We start from the raw sequence: 13205 nt of genomic DNA, 5'->3' as shown, positions 1-13205 counted from the left end.
CCTCCCAACCAGTATCTGGATTTATTTCAATTTTTATTTAGTTTCAAGATTTGTGTCCGGATTTGGCCCATAATCTGACATCTTGTCAGGTCATCATATGTACAGTATGAAAAACAAGCCCCCTTTTTTTCAACCCCAACATCAAGAATTATAGCACACTCTACATACCATAGTTCGTCAAAATTTGAAATACATCAATTTTTTCCTACCCCACATACTTTTCGACCAAATGTGAATAAGGATTTTGTTACCATGATGAAGGGATGGTGCTAGCGGTGGCTTATCGAGCAGGGGTGTAAAACTGATTTTAATTCAGGGGCTACTTTCACACAAATTTGAGCTCAAGCAGACTGGACAAGTATGTCTGTGCTATAAATAACAGGTCAAAAATATTCCCAATTTTTTTTATTATTTTTTTGGTGCAAATAATTTCACATTAACCGCCTGAATCATGAAAGAAATGAGAGAAAATTCTGATTCTTTGTAAATAGAGTGTTTATAGGTCATTTAGAAGAAACATTTTTTTTTTTTTTTGTAAATCAACTTCCACATATGACTTTTGATTTGTGTCATATATTTACAATGCTTTAAATTTGTACAATTATAACTGTCAAAAATATTAGTATTTCCACAAATCAAAAAGACTATTTCCCATTATTAATAAGTATCTCTCCTTTCTCAATTTGAGCGATCTAGCAAGGTTGTTGAAAAAAAGCCATCAGCTGTGTGATACTGCTCTCTAATGGCTAATCCATGCTATGCATGTGTCAGATCATATACATCAGGGTTTTAATGACAAAAAAATTATACTCATGAAATACAGGTCTCAAAATGTCTTGTATTTAATATACTTTTGCTATGATAAGGTTAATTCTGAAATTAGTCTCATTTATTATCACCTTATTGAAGACTAATCTGAAATTTCTTTCTAAATTAGTAAGAGCCAAATTTCAGAATGTCATTTAAGTGGTTGTCAATACCGCCTCCAGTAGACAAAATTACAAGCAACAGTTAATTTTTACTGAAAAACTGCTGTTTGTGTTCTGTCCTCATGGGCTAGATTGGATCCCCGTCTGGCCCATGGGCCCTATGTTTGACACCATTGGTTTAAAGCCCTAAAATTAAGAAAGCAAAAGCAATCTTTGAAAACAGATTCCATTCTCCCTCTCTAAAAACATTTTTGAAGACGTGCACCAAATATTTACTTGGTTCTTTAATTTTACACTTGTGGGCATGGTGGCATTGCAGAGAAACAACTACTTACAAATTTCCATAAAAATGCTTTGAGCACATATTTTATGAAGACAAAAGTTTGACGTTGGAACAGTTTAATGTAATTTGAACTTTCTCCGATGTTGGCTCTCATCAAATTAGTAAGTTGAAGGAAATGAGTAGAAAGAAGCCAAATTGTATTTTCATCCAAAATGACATTTAGCAAACATGCTAATTTAATTTTCCTGTGCTGATGGGGAATGATCTTCATCAAAATGACTTTTGCCAAGGCCAGAGGTTGCAAATTACTTCCGAGTATGGAACTTGACCACGGCAACGATAAAGCGGCTTTTTTTTTTTGCATTAGGCTCCACGATCACACAACGATTAAATGCAAATGAGGCGGCACATTAGAGTGATGGGAAAGGATTTAAACATTGAATAAGTCCCAATATTGTCTATACATGCTACTATACTGGTGCTTGCACATATAGAAAACAGTTAGAAAACCTTTTTTGGAGAAGTGGGGTAGACATTCCGACTATATAGCCTCTAATCAGCCATCACTGGGTGTGTCCACCAAGATCCCAGCAACTAATTTCAATGTCAGAGAAGAGGCACCCACGCCAAACCTCAGAGTGGAGTTTCCTCCACTCTGCTGCTCGCTGATGATAGGAGTTGGCTCATCAGATGAGCGGAAAAGGGCACTTTCAGATTCAAATTTGGTTTCATACAGCGTTAAATTATTCAAGCATGCAAGAAAAGAGAACAACAACCACACGTAATACACGCGTTTCAGCTCTAAGAGGAACAAACAGGATTGGAGATTGAGTGGATCAAATTACAGCAAATTGAAGACATTTTAAAAAAATCAATAGTGGTCAACAGTGAGCAGGTCTCATTTTCTCCCATTATGGAAATAGAGTACAACTATTGATGGGAATTGTGGAACGAAAGACAGGCATGTTTCTGCATAGAGATGTGATAGCATCTATAAACACCACCAGAGTACAAGTTACAATTGTATGGATCCAGAAGACTGAGCCTGAGGACGTGTGGGATGCCAAGTGCAGCAACATCCTCTGTTTATTCCTTCAGTAAATACACCGAAATACACAAATACACTGGAAGTAGGCACGCAGCACTTTGTGGGGGAGTATAGCGTGACACGACTACTAGTTTAGTGACCACTGATGATACTTTCACTTCCTCTTCAATGGACGTAGTGTATTTGTGGTCTGTTCTGGAACTGCACTTCCCCATGGCGGGCACCTGAATGCACCATGAAGAATCATCAGCATCAGGGGTGCAGTGAGAATTGAAATTACACAGTTCTACTTAGCGATCAATAGTGACAGGAACTACAATTAAATTCTAGATGCATTATTTCACACTACGTATTCGTAACTTGAGGCAAGATCATTATTCCCGTATTTTTGTTTGGTGTATGCTGTACTGTGAGACTTGAGGTAAAATGGGCGTCTTAGCTAAATAAAGGCTGCCTCGAACCCACACGTGCTAACCGAAGGGTGAACTGAAGTTAAGATAGTTTTAAAATATCATTGAGCAGTGCACCCACCATGGTTGATTGTATTAACTTTATTTTGGCAGATGGTCGTCACTTCCATACAGTTTTGCGGTTGAGGCCAAAGGATTGCAACAATTAGTGAGCACCAGCAGAGGTCGCTGTTGAATCATTCACCACTGGTAACCGAAAAGAACACGGCATCCACGCCCACCTACTACGTGTATTTTGTGCAGTAGCTACACAGATATGGGAAACATGAGTTAACTTTTAACTAGTATTAAAATACTTGTTCCAAAGATGTGTTTGTGGGAAAACCTCCCCCTTTATATTCTAGTTGCTACCTACAATCAATATAGTTGGTGGGGTGGGGTACGCTGCCCCTGAGGAAGGTCAGTCATCTGTGGTGCCTTTGCTATTGCGTGTATCATGTAAAAAATATATAAACAAATAAAACAAACTATATAACTAGCATGTACAAGAGCCGCCATATAAGTAACCTACTGAGTTGATCATGTAAATGCTACCTGACTTTAAGGCTGTTATGCATTTAATTTGTGTGCATTCAACAAAATAATCAGAATTTGGAACAACGGTGCACAAAGACAACAGGTAGCTTTTTCTTTGCTTCGCAACATCTCATTGTATGCACAAACAATGGACAATCACACATTTTTACAGCAAAATTCTATGAAGCACCAGCATGTGTTGGAACATTCATACACGCATTTGTGCAACCCCTCCACCAGGCCCACCCCAGGTTGACACTGTCACCCTGGTTATCAACAAACACTTTCTATAAAACTTTACATCTTACTTCAAGGCATACAGTGCAAGCTTCAGTCTCATGTTCCATATAAGGACTCGTAATGTCTTTGTAGAGCACTACACAAAGTGTACACAAGCAAGGATCCACAATGAGGAATCTTTGCAAGTTTGCGTCAGACGTGTGAAGTCCTGTTGCCATCGCTCTCTTCCCAGATTGCTTCCACCGGGACGGGAAACATTTGTCAGCTGATGAGTGCGATGTCATCACTTGCAGAGACTCTGTAAGGATCGGATTAAAACATTGAGATTAGTCAAACAGTCCAATGTTGTAGTCGCTTTGTGCTAAATGCACTGCTGGTATTTGTCCTTTGCAGCTTCCCAACGTGGTCAACTGCAGCTCTTTCAGACATGCAAGGAAATACCATCTTATTCCAAAAGAATGACAAAGTGGTCTAAGTGCAAGAAAGTTGTAAACATGCATGCCAAACTGCAATGACATTTCAAAATCTCTGCCCCACTAACCACCGGACATTCATTTCCCTGGCTCAAATGTTGCATTTTTAACCGGGTGCCGATTATAATGTATTTATCTCAGAAGCGAAGGTCCATGCGTGGCTGTGAATCTACAGTCTCTAATCAGCCATTGCTGGGTGTATACAGCAACTAATTTCAATGTTGTCAGAGCAGAGGAGCACACGCCAAACCTCACAGCGGAGGGAACCTCGCTCCACTCTGCTGCTCGCTGATGATCTGGATTGGCTCATTGAAAAAGAATGAGCGGGGGGAAAAATTAAAGTAGAAAAATTAAGTATATGCAATATACTGTAATCGAGAGTAACCAAAACCAAAATGGTCTCTAGATCCGTTTTTATTAGATCAAATGAAAAGCTATGCTGCAAAAAAGAATTTCAATTTGCATTCATTCAAGCAGGCCCATATTTTCTTTACCAAAAAGCTTTTCTGTTCAGTATTTCCTGTACAAGTGTAAAAACTAGGGGTATCAAGCAATTAAATTTAACCGTAATTAATCACGACTTCACTGGTTAAGTCACAATTAATCACAAATTTTATCTGTTCTAAATGTACAATAAAATATTTTTTCTATGTTATATACTCTAGTTAACATAAGTGGGGAAAAAAATGTTAAATAGGAATATGGCTGCATCTTTTAGTCATTGATACAGTAATTTCATAAATCATAAAATAGAATTAAAATTAAAAAGATGTACTGTACTCTTAAAAAAAAAAAAAGTGTGATCTTGATTTGTGTTGGTCATTTTTCTGCCACTAGATGGCACAATTGTATTTGTAAGACGGTGACAGCTTAGTGCATTTTCTTTTCATATTAACAACCATCTAATCTTTAATCATGAAGAAACTTGTGAAATTATGCCCATTTTTAAAATAAAATGCAACCTGACCCCAGTCTCCACAAATATATGCACCAATTTGACACCCCTAGTAAAAACAGTTCATTGTGGTTTTGACTTGTGCATGAGTGCTTATACGGCGATGTCACATGTCACATGTCACATACCTTTCACAGCAGCAGAACAGTGAGTATTGGGTGTAAAGGCCTGACTGTCTGCTGTCCTCTGTTGACACAAAATCTTTCTGCTCTCTGAGGAACTTTTGAAGGTCCGTCAGTGGGAATCCATTCTTCTGGTAATTCTGTGGGTCCAATCAAACCAAAACGTGAAAGTTAATTACAAATAAATAAATAAATAAATAAATTAAAATAGGCCCATTAGGAGATAATAGGTGAAACAAAAATAATCAAGAGTATAGTGATTTATTTTCTGTTAATATTTTACCTCACAAAGCACAAGTTCTTTTCCACAGCTGATAAGGTAGTACCTTAATGGTCTCGTATGCATCCGTGATGAGAGCGATGAAGAGCGACAGCACCATGTAGATGAAGAGTGAAATGAAGGAGTAAAGGTATGCCCGACTGAAGAGCCAAACCAGCGTGTTTTTGTCCTTCAGCTGCGCAAAGGTGGTGAACATGTCGTCGCCGTTCAACAAGGAAAACAAACACTCCGCCACCAGGCTCAGGCCTTCAAACTAGGAGAAATGGAAGGTGCAAACATTTATCGCAACAAGTACAAATAATTCGGAGCAATACTGTGAATTCAGTCTCATTTCAAAATATTTTTTATTGATTGAAGTTACAGTGCTTGTAATAAAATGACTAGCATGTGTCTCCAGTGTGATGGCACCAAGAAACAACAGGAAAGATGCGCTATTAAATACTGACATCTAGTGTTCAAATTGCAACATTCGTTACAACCACATGCAGTGGAATTTCTCACACTGATGCTGGTTTACTTCTCTCGTGATGCTCATCAGAAGTATGTACTGTACTTACCTTCTCGTGGTACGGCCCCAGCACGATCCAGCCACAGAAGGTGTAGCCGAGGTAGATCATGCCAGCACAGCAGCAGAAACGCAACACCTTTGGAAAGGCTGCCTTCATGGTCAAAATCAGCACCTACAGATAGCAATGCAATATATGTACAACTTGCACAGCTACACTTTGACACCGGTCCTGGAACTTTTCTGACACACCTTCCTCAACATCAAAAACAATTGAAGTTTGTAAATTTAAAAAAAAGGAGCTTCACTTAAAGTTTAGACAAAACGAAAAAGACTTACATTGTATTTCTGGAAGTAGCCCAGATAGCGGATCACGCCGACCCACACCAATAACGTTGAAATGCCCAGAAATATACTGCACACGTCATAGCTGGTTAAACTCTGTGGGCCAAGAAAGGGCGAGTGGGATAATTACCGGTAAGTCCAATTATTTTTTAAATGAACATCATATACAACATTAGGAACTGTAAAAGGTTCATATGAACACTACATGGACAAAATATTGTGCCACATGGTCAACTGCAGGAAATTAAACAGAAAATGGGGAAACAAAAGTTTTATCTGAAAGAGGAAGTCATGTCAAAATGTGGCTTTACAATATGTTCTTTCTATGCAGCCCCACAGGTCTAAACATACTATTCGGAATAATATTACATTTCTGTAATTAGAATTAAGCAGAAAAATTCACCGCTATTTATCAATCTTTATGGGGGCGGCCATTTTGATATTTGCTGTCCACTGAAAATGACATCACAGTGCCTTTCAATAAAGACTATCCTTACACATTACTGTCAAAAATGCACTTCTAGTGAAGTATTAGTAAAACCATTTGTCAATTTTATGTTAAGCTGACTAGTGAGGGTCTGTTGAAGCAACTTATCTAGTATCAAGTACCTATGCAAATTTTATAATCAAGTAACCACCAAAGTAATTAAGCTACTTTTAAGTAACCAAGCTACTTTTAAAATAATCAGTAAAATAACTAAGTTTCTTTTTCAGGGTAACTATTGCAACACTGAATAGGAAAACAGGTGTCACACTTACAATACCAGTCGGAGATATAGAGTGACATGAGAATCACTAATTTGTTTATACCAATGTCAAATTGGAAACCTTACATCTCCTCTGAGGGCGAACTAGTTTACCTTTGCTTGTATTTCCATCTTCAGTATTGATCCAATTATGGTCAAGACGTCGCTGACAATGACCAGCACATACCAGCCATTTAGGAACTCTCCCTGGTCATCCTCGCACACTTTTCGGTTGTAGTTTTCATGGAGGAACCTGGAGAACCTCTGAAACGCACACATGAATGATACATGTGCAAGTTTTCTTACGTTACGGCTGATTTGAACTCGTAGGTTCGCCAATAAACAGGCTGACCTGCAGCAACCTGACGGCCAGCACGATTGAGCGGGTGCACAGCACGGCCGACGTGAGGCACACCACGATGACAAAACCGTCGAACACCAGGAGATAGTGCGTGTTTTTCTGAGCTGCAAGATAGCGCACAAGAGAACATTAATCTCTCACATAAGCGCACCACTTTTGGTACTGATAACCACAAAAGGAAACCGCCTCTGTTGGCAAAACAAGCTAAGGTGCTCTGAAACTCTCTAACCGCAAGTTAGTTTGCACTGCTGCACCAATATTTGTCACGCTCATGAGATGTACTATTGAACTTGAAATATTTTGCAACTTAATACATCTCACAAATAACAAAATGCCAGCGTCATTAATCGCTACCTGTTCCAGAAATCTTCCAGTCTCGGCATGCGCTGCTCTGTGCGTCGATGTCCAGAAAGAGTTTCACCTTTCCGCTGTGGCACTGGTTATCAAACATTATCTGGAGAACACACACAAAAACAATATTGTAACATTGGATATTTAAAGTTTGAAACTGCAACCTTAAAAAAGGTCAACTTAATTTGTCCAGATATACGTTTTTGAGTTGGCAATAATGGGAATTTAAAAAGTCTGCTCAAGGGTCAAACGATCCCATTATAAAACCTTTACAGGCCATGTTTGAAGTTACATTCCAACATTAACAATGCAACTGTCATATGAGTGTAAAAAAAAAAAAAAAAAAGTGAATCATTAACTACTAACTACATAAACTACCATAAATCCACCCGACCATTTTATGAAGTTGATCCTGTTCAGCATCACGAGAAACTTGGAGCCTATAAACAACAGTTACACTTGGCATCTACCCGGATGACACATGACAAACTTGTGAGGTAGGATTACGTAACATTTGCCTGAGAGGTGAGGCTCTTAATACCCAACATTATTGAGTTTGGAGTGTTCAATCCGTTTCTCTTGAATCCTTGGATGGTCACTGTGAACGTTTCACAAGATTTGCTGACAGCACTTGTATCAATGCCAGTTTTTTCACTTCAATTTTTTTCTGTGCTATAATTTTCAGGATTTTCCAGCGTTGCAACATTCAACTGTATCTCTCATTATGAGAGAGAATGAGTCAAAACCATACCGTGACTGAAAATGAATAGCAGTCGGGCAACTCGCGTGACCGCACCGTTTGCAGGTTGATCCCCTTTAAAATGAAGAGGATTTTCAGGTCCACCAACCTGGAAATGAGAATAAGATTACATTCATACTTTATATCAACGTGTGAATGTGTCATGGTAGAATACCTGTAAAAGTCCAGCTCAAAAAAGGATGCATTCAAGGTTCTCCATTGGCGTGAGGTCTTTGGATCAATTGATAAGCAAACTAGGGGAAAAGGACAGAAGCAAAATAAAAAAGCAAGATCAAACATGACATCTCAAGTATTCTACACGTGATTTGGGTATGATGATTCTCATCCTAGATGGATTATCAAACAGGGAATGTTGTTACAGTCCCCTTGTCTTGAAGCAAGTGATCATAATTAAAAAAAAAAAAAATACTTGACGTCAACCCCAAAATTGTCTTTACAATATGTTGTATGTTCCCTACTAGTCTATAGTAAACACATTTACATTTGTGGAATATGAATTAAGCAGCAAAATCCAAATGTTTTTATCTATCGCAGGGGGCGGCCATTTTGCCAATTGCTGTCGACTAAAAATGACATCACAGTTGCTCAGGCAACAACCAATCGCGGCTCAGCTTCAAAAAACAGATGAGCCATGATGGGTCCACAGCAGGGATAATTGACTCATAATAATAATAATAATAATAATAATAAGTCTATAATTTGTGATAACTATTTTTCATGAAGAATTAATACTTTTATAAAATTATTTTTTATACTTGCTGTATACGTCCAATCACGCTCAGTTTGCTGACCAAGCCCAGAAAACAGGTGATCTGTAATTGGTTGTTACCTATTTCATCAGCACAGGTGATGTCATCTTTTAGTCGACAGCAAGTGGAAAATTTTGTTTTAAAAAGGTATTAATTGAACATGAAAAAGAATGAAGTTATCAAATTAATTCTGGACAAAATATTAACTTTTTATAGATGACAATTGCTCAATGATTCAAGTATCCATTTAACTCATTACAAAAAAATGCAATATTAATCAAAATGCCATGTTTAGACTAATGGAGGCATATACAACATATTGTAAAGTAAGAGTTTGAGTTGACTTCCGCTTTATGCTAGTGTGGCATCACACATCATGACTGACTAGCTTGAGGCATAACATTTTGGTTGAACCCAAAAAAATGAACAACTTGAAGAACTAACAACAGTATTTTTATTTGTTTACATAGCAAATTGTAGAATTGCACATTGATGAATTTTAGCATTATCAGTTTTCAATGCTTATTAACCAAGATTTGTAGTTAAGTGAAAACGTTCACCTGTCTCCAACTGGGCATCAATGTCATATGCTTCATCCGAAGGCTCGACACTGCCTCTCCTGTAGAGGTTCTTGCAGATGACCAGAGGCAATAAGCCACCATCTTCATCCTCAGAGTAACTGATGGGACCCACAGCCAGCCGGCCCAGCTGGCTGTACTGTAAACACAATCATGCGTCACACAAATCCACTGATCCAGGCCAAATCGCACACAAACATCCGCGTACCGCCCTTCATTGGCTGCGCTTCCTCTTCAAACAGTCATTTTAAAGACCTATCCTACAGTGAAATACTCAAATTGCTTTATGTAACTTGCCTGATCCAGCACATGAAACAAGCTGTCGTAGACACCTTGTTGCGAGTAGACTGCAACACAGTAGTCGTCCTCATCCACGCCGCTGTAGTCCTTCAGGAACAAGTTTTTCAGTGCCATGGCGTTCTCTTCCTTGTAGGACACCACCAGCTGATTGTTAAGGCCAAAGAGGACCAACTGAAAGTATAAGATAATGATTACTGACACACATCTTCAACTGTGCGGCATTAGCGACAAACTCAAGGACCGGAGCAGATCTAGCCTGCCAGAGAATTTTTTTTTAAAACAACAAATAAAGCAGGTCGCTAAATGGGTTTGTTGTTTTCATTTTGGCAGTAAATCTTGACCACAAGTCAATGTCAAAATCTGTTTGACTTTTTTTATTGGCTTTATTTTCATCACTGAGCGTGTAATGTATGTACAGTCTAGCAGGGGTGTCAAACCTGAAAAGCCTTACCCAATATGTTTTGTGTGGGAGCCCTAATTAACACACTATTACCAGTCCACAATTGTCCCTGCATTTGGTAATGGTCAGCTTTATACCTGCTTCTGAATAGAAGTCAATGAGTTTTCACAAGCATGGGCCACATAAGATGATGTGGAGGACCAGATCTGGCCCATGGGCCTTATGTTTGAGACATAAGGGCCAGTATTTAGTTGAATTGCCAAACTTAAAAAATAAAAACAATCAAATTTTGTTGCCTTTAATTATTGAGTTTACCCAACCTTTTACCACATTTGAGGTACCTGCTAGGTTGTTGCACGATTTCAGTACGAATTGTTAATGCCAAAAAAACAAAAACAAATGACAATTCAACTTGACTTCAAGCTATCACCATCATTTTATAATAGACAGAATAATTGATGTTGTCGGTCCAACCCCCAAGAACAAACAAGTACTGTATGAACTTTCCGTACCATGCAAGTAAGACATCGACAAAGCAACTGCAGTCCTGCAAAACATTTTTTTTGCTTTCGTTTCCAACGAAACAAACGGGTTCTCTCAATTTCCTCTAAATGTTGCAATAATTTAAACATTGTCAGCAGCAAAGCGGTCAAGGTTCTCTCTTATGAGCAAGTATTGGCTCATGTGTATCAGACAGCATTTAAACACATGGGACCTCAACTTCAAGCCTAAATGTATCATGCATGTTTACAAATGACTAAGTGACAGATTGAGATGCAAATATGAGGTACATACTTGTGTGGTGATCATGACTATCTTGAGGATCTGCACCCCCAATTTCCAGGGGATGTGCCTTCGGGCCCGGTACTTCTCACATGGGCTCATGAAGTAGAACCTCAGGTCATCTCTCAGTTTCTCCTCTTTGACTAAGTCTTGAGTTGTGGTTGAACTGGGGAACAAAATATTAATATTTTAAAATAGTATCAACATAAACTATATCAATTTAGTAGAGAATTCTGAGTAGTCCTAGCTATTTGTCAAGACTCCTGACTCTGAACAGACATTGGCTACTTTCATGGCTGTAGCCCGAGTCCAAAGTTGCTTCAGGAAGTTCAATATTGACCCAAAATGTTTATTTTCATGTTATGAAACATTTACCAGCAATTTACCTCGTACCTTGCCGTCGTCATTAGGTTGATACGATTCGTATTTAAACATTACTTTATTTTTAAACACACGACGTTTTTTAATATTAAAACCTGACTAAAAGTGACACTTTTATCAAAACGAAAACATGGTCAGTACAAGTCAGAAAGCACATCAGATATAAAACTCACCTCACTGAATTGCTCCGATCGAGATAACGAGTCAAAAGTTCCATGATGGACAGACAGACAGCCCACGCCTGTCACTCGCCACGCGTGGCCATCAGTGTGACAGCCACCAGCTGTGTTCTCGACAGGAGAGCATGGTTCGCCAGCCAGCCAATCAGCAAGCCTCTTTTGGGCGCGTGCCAAAAACCTAGCCAATAGTGACCACAAGAGGTCGCTGTGTGGAAGTGACCACAAGAGGTCGCTGTGTGGAACCTCTGCTGTCGCCACGGTAGAAGTGATTCTAAAACACTGAATGTATTTTTTTTATCTTCTTCTTTAAAAAATAAATAAATAAAACAATACATATATTCATGGTAATTGTTAAGGAATTTTCATTCTATCACATACATTTAATTGTTTTCTTTAAGTTGCGTCTCTACACACACGCAACGCAACCCTCTTACAGTTGAACTTTATTGATTGATTGATTTTTGAAGTATTTCGAAGAAGAGGAGAAAAGTAAGATGACGATTCCGCAAAAACAAACAAACAAACAAACAAACAAACAAACAAACAAACAAACAAACAAGCTAACTGCTCCAACCTTGGGTCACCCAATTTAAGCAACAATGTGTGCATTTTGTGCTATTGCTCAAACTGCCATTCACTTTTTTTGCTTGGCTGGCGGAACTATGTCCCTCGTCAGCCACCATAGAGGACGAAGCTTTCCGAGTGTGGTTCGGTTTTTATCGGAAGTCCGGATTTAAAAATGTCACCCTATTTTCTTGCGTTTTTATCGTCGTTAATCCTGGTTAGCTGGGCTGACTCCTGTCCGTGTGAGAGAGCCGAATTATGCCAGCAGATACGTGACGAGAGAGATTTCGAGGTACGCTTGCTGAGCAAGACCCTTTTAACTCCACATGAATAAATCGTCTTCAAACGAGGATAATCCACTCAAAGTATCACTTACAGCGTTATTACGATGTCCTACATGGTGACAAATATACTTCGAATAAGCACTAAAAAAAAAGAACAAACTTTTTTTGAGAACGTTGTTCTGCTTTGTACGCGATGTTGTTTATTGGTCTTATGATGAATTTAAAATCAGATCAAAGTTCATTCCAGCAGCGTATCAAGCATTTGTATGCCTTTATAGTAGTTATGCAGTTTTTAAAACGTCAATATCTGTGTACTATTCTGTCAGTGTCATTGATATTGCACAATATTTTTTTTTTTGCATAGAAAAGAAAAATAGGAAGTTGATTTAGGTGTGAGTGCGTCGTCACAAACATGATAGAACAAGGCACGCTCAGTTAACGCAGTACCAAACATTTTCTGACTTCTCTAGTTCCTAAAATACCCACGTGCTGCTTTACTGTTTAAAACTTAATGTCGGTGGTTTAAAAAACAAAAAGAAAAACAAGTATGCCCATCCCTCCATTTTCTGTACCACTTATGGGTAGGCCTATATCTAAAATTAA

General features: G+C 38.5%; 1 protein-coding gene across 2 annotated transcripts; it reads right to left on the bottom strand.

Annotated features, from left to right (window-relative positions):
- Positions 1-2795: 2795 nt before the first annotated feature.
- On the bottom strand, positions 2796-12733 carry mcoln2 (mucolipin TRP cation channel 2). Of its 2 annotated transcripts, XM_077533356.1 has the most exons (14): positions 11749-12733; positions 11207-11360; positions 10009-10182; positions 9694-9850; positions 8539-8617; positions 8376-8472; positions 7628-7727; positions 7265-7377; positions 7027-7176; positions 6161-6262; positions 5874-5996; positions 5363-5569; positions 5043-5176; positions 2796-3784 (listed from the first exon to the last, which is right to left on the bottom strand). In XM_077533356.1, exons 1-14 carry the CDS (start codon positions 11790-11792, stop codon positions 3748-3750), a joined length of 1671 nt encoding a protein of 556 aa, XP_077389482.1. In that variant the 5' UTR covers positions 11793-12733; the 3' UTR covers positions 2796-3747. The 2 variants fall into 2 exon arrangements, with proteins under 2 accessions (XP_077389482.1, XP_077389483.1); XM_077533357.1 differs by lacking the exon at positions 11749-12733 and having other exon boundaries at positions 9694-9841; positions 10005-10182; positions 11207-11355.
- Positions 12734-13205: the final 472 nt, after the last annotated feature.

Source organism: Festucalex cinctus, chromosome 10 (assembly GCF_051991245.1).
Source record: "Festucalex cinctus isolate MCC-2025b chromosome 10, RoL_Fcin_1.0, whole genome shotgun sequence".
Lineage (NCBI taxonomy): Eukaryota > Metazoa > Chordata > Actinopteri > Syngnathiformes > Syngnathidae > Festucalex > Festucalex cinctus.
Note: the sequence above shows the minus strand (reverse complement) of the source record. Positions and strands in the feature narration are given on the sequence as shown.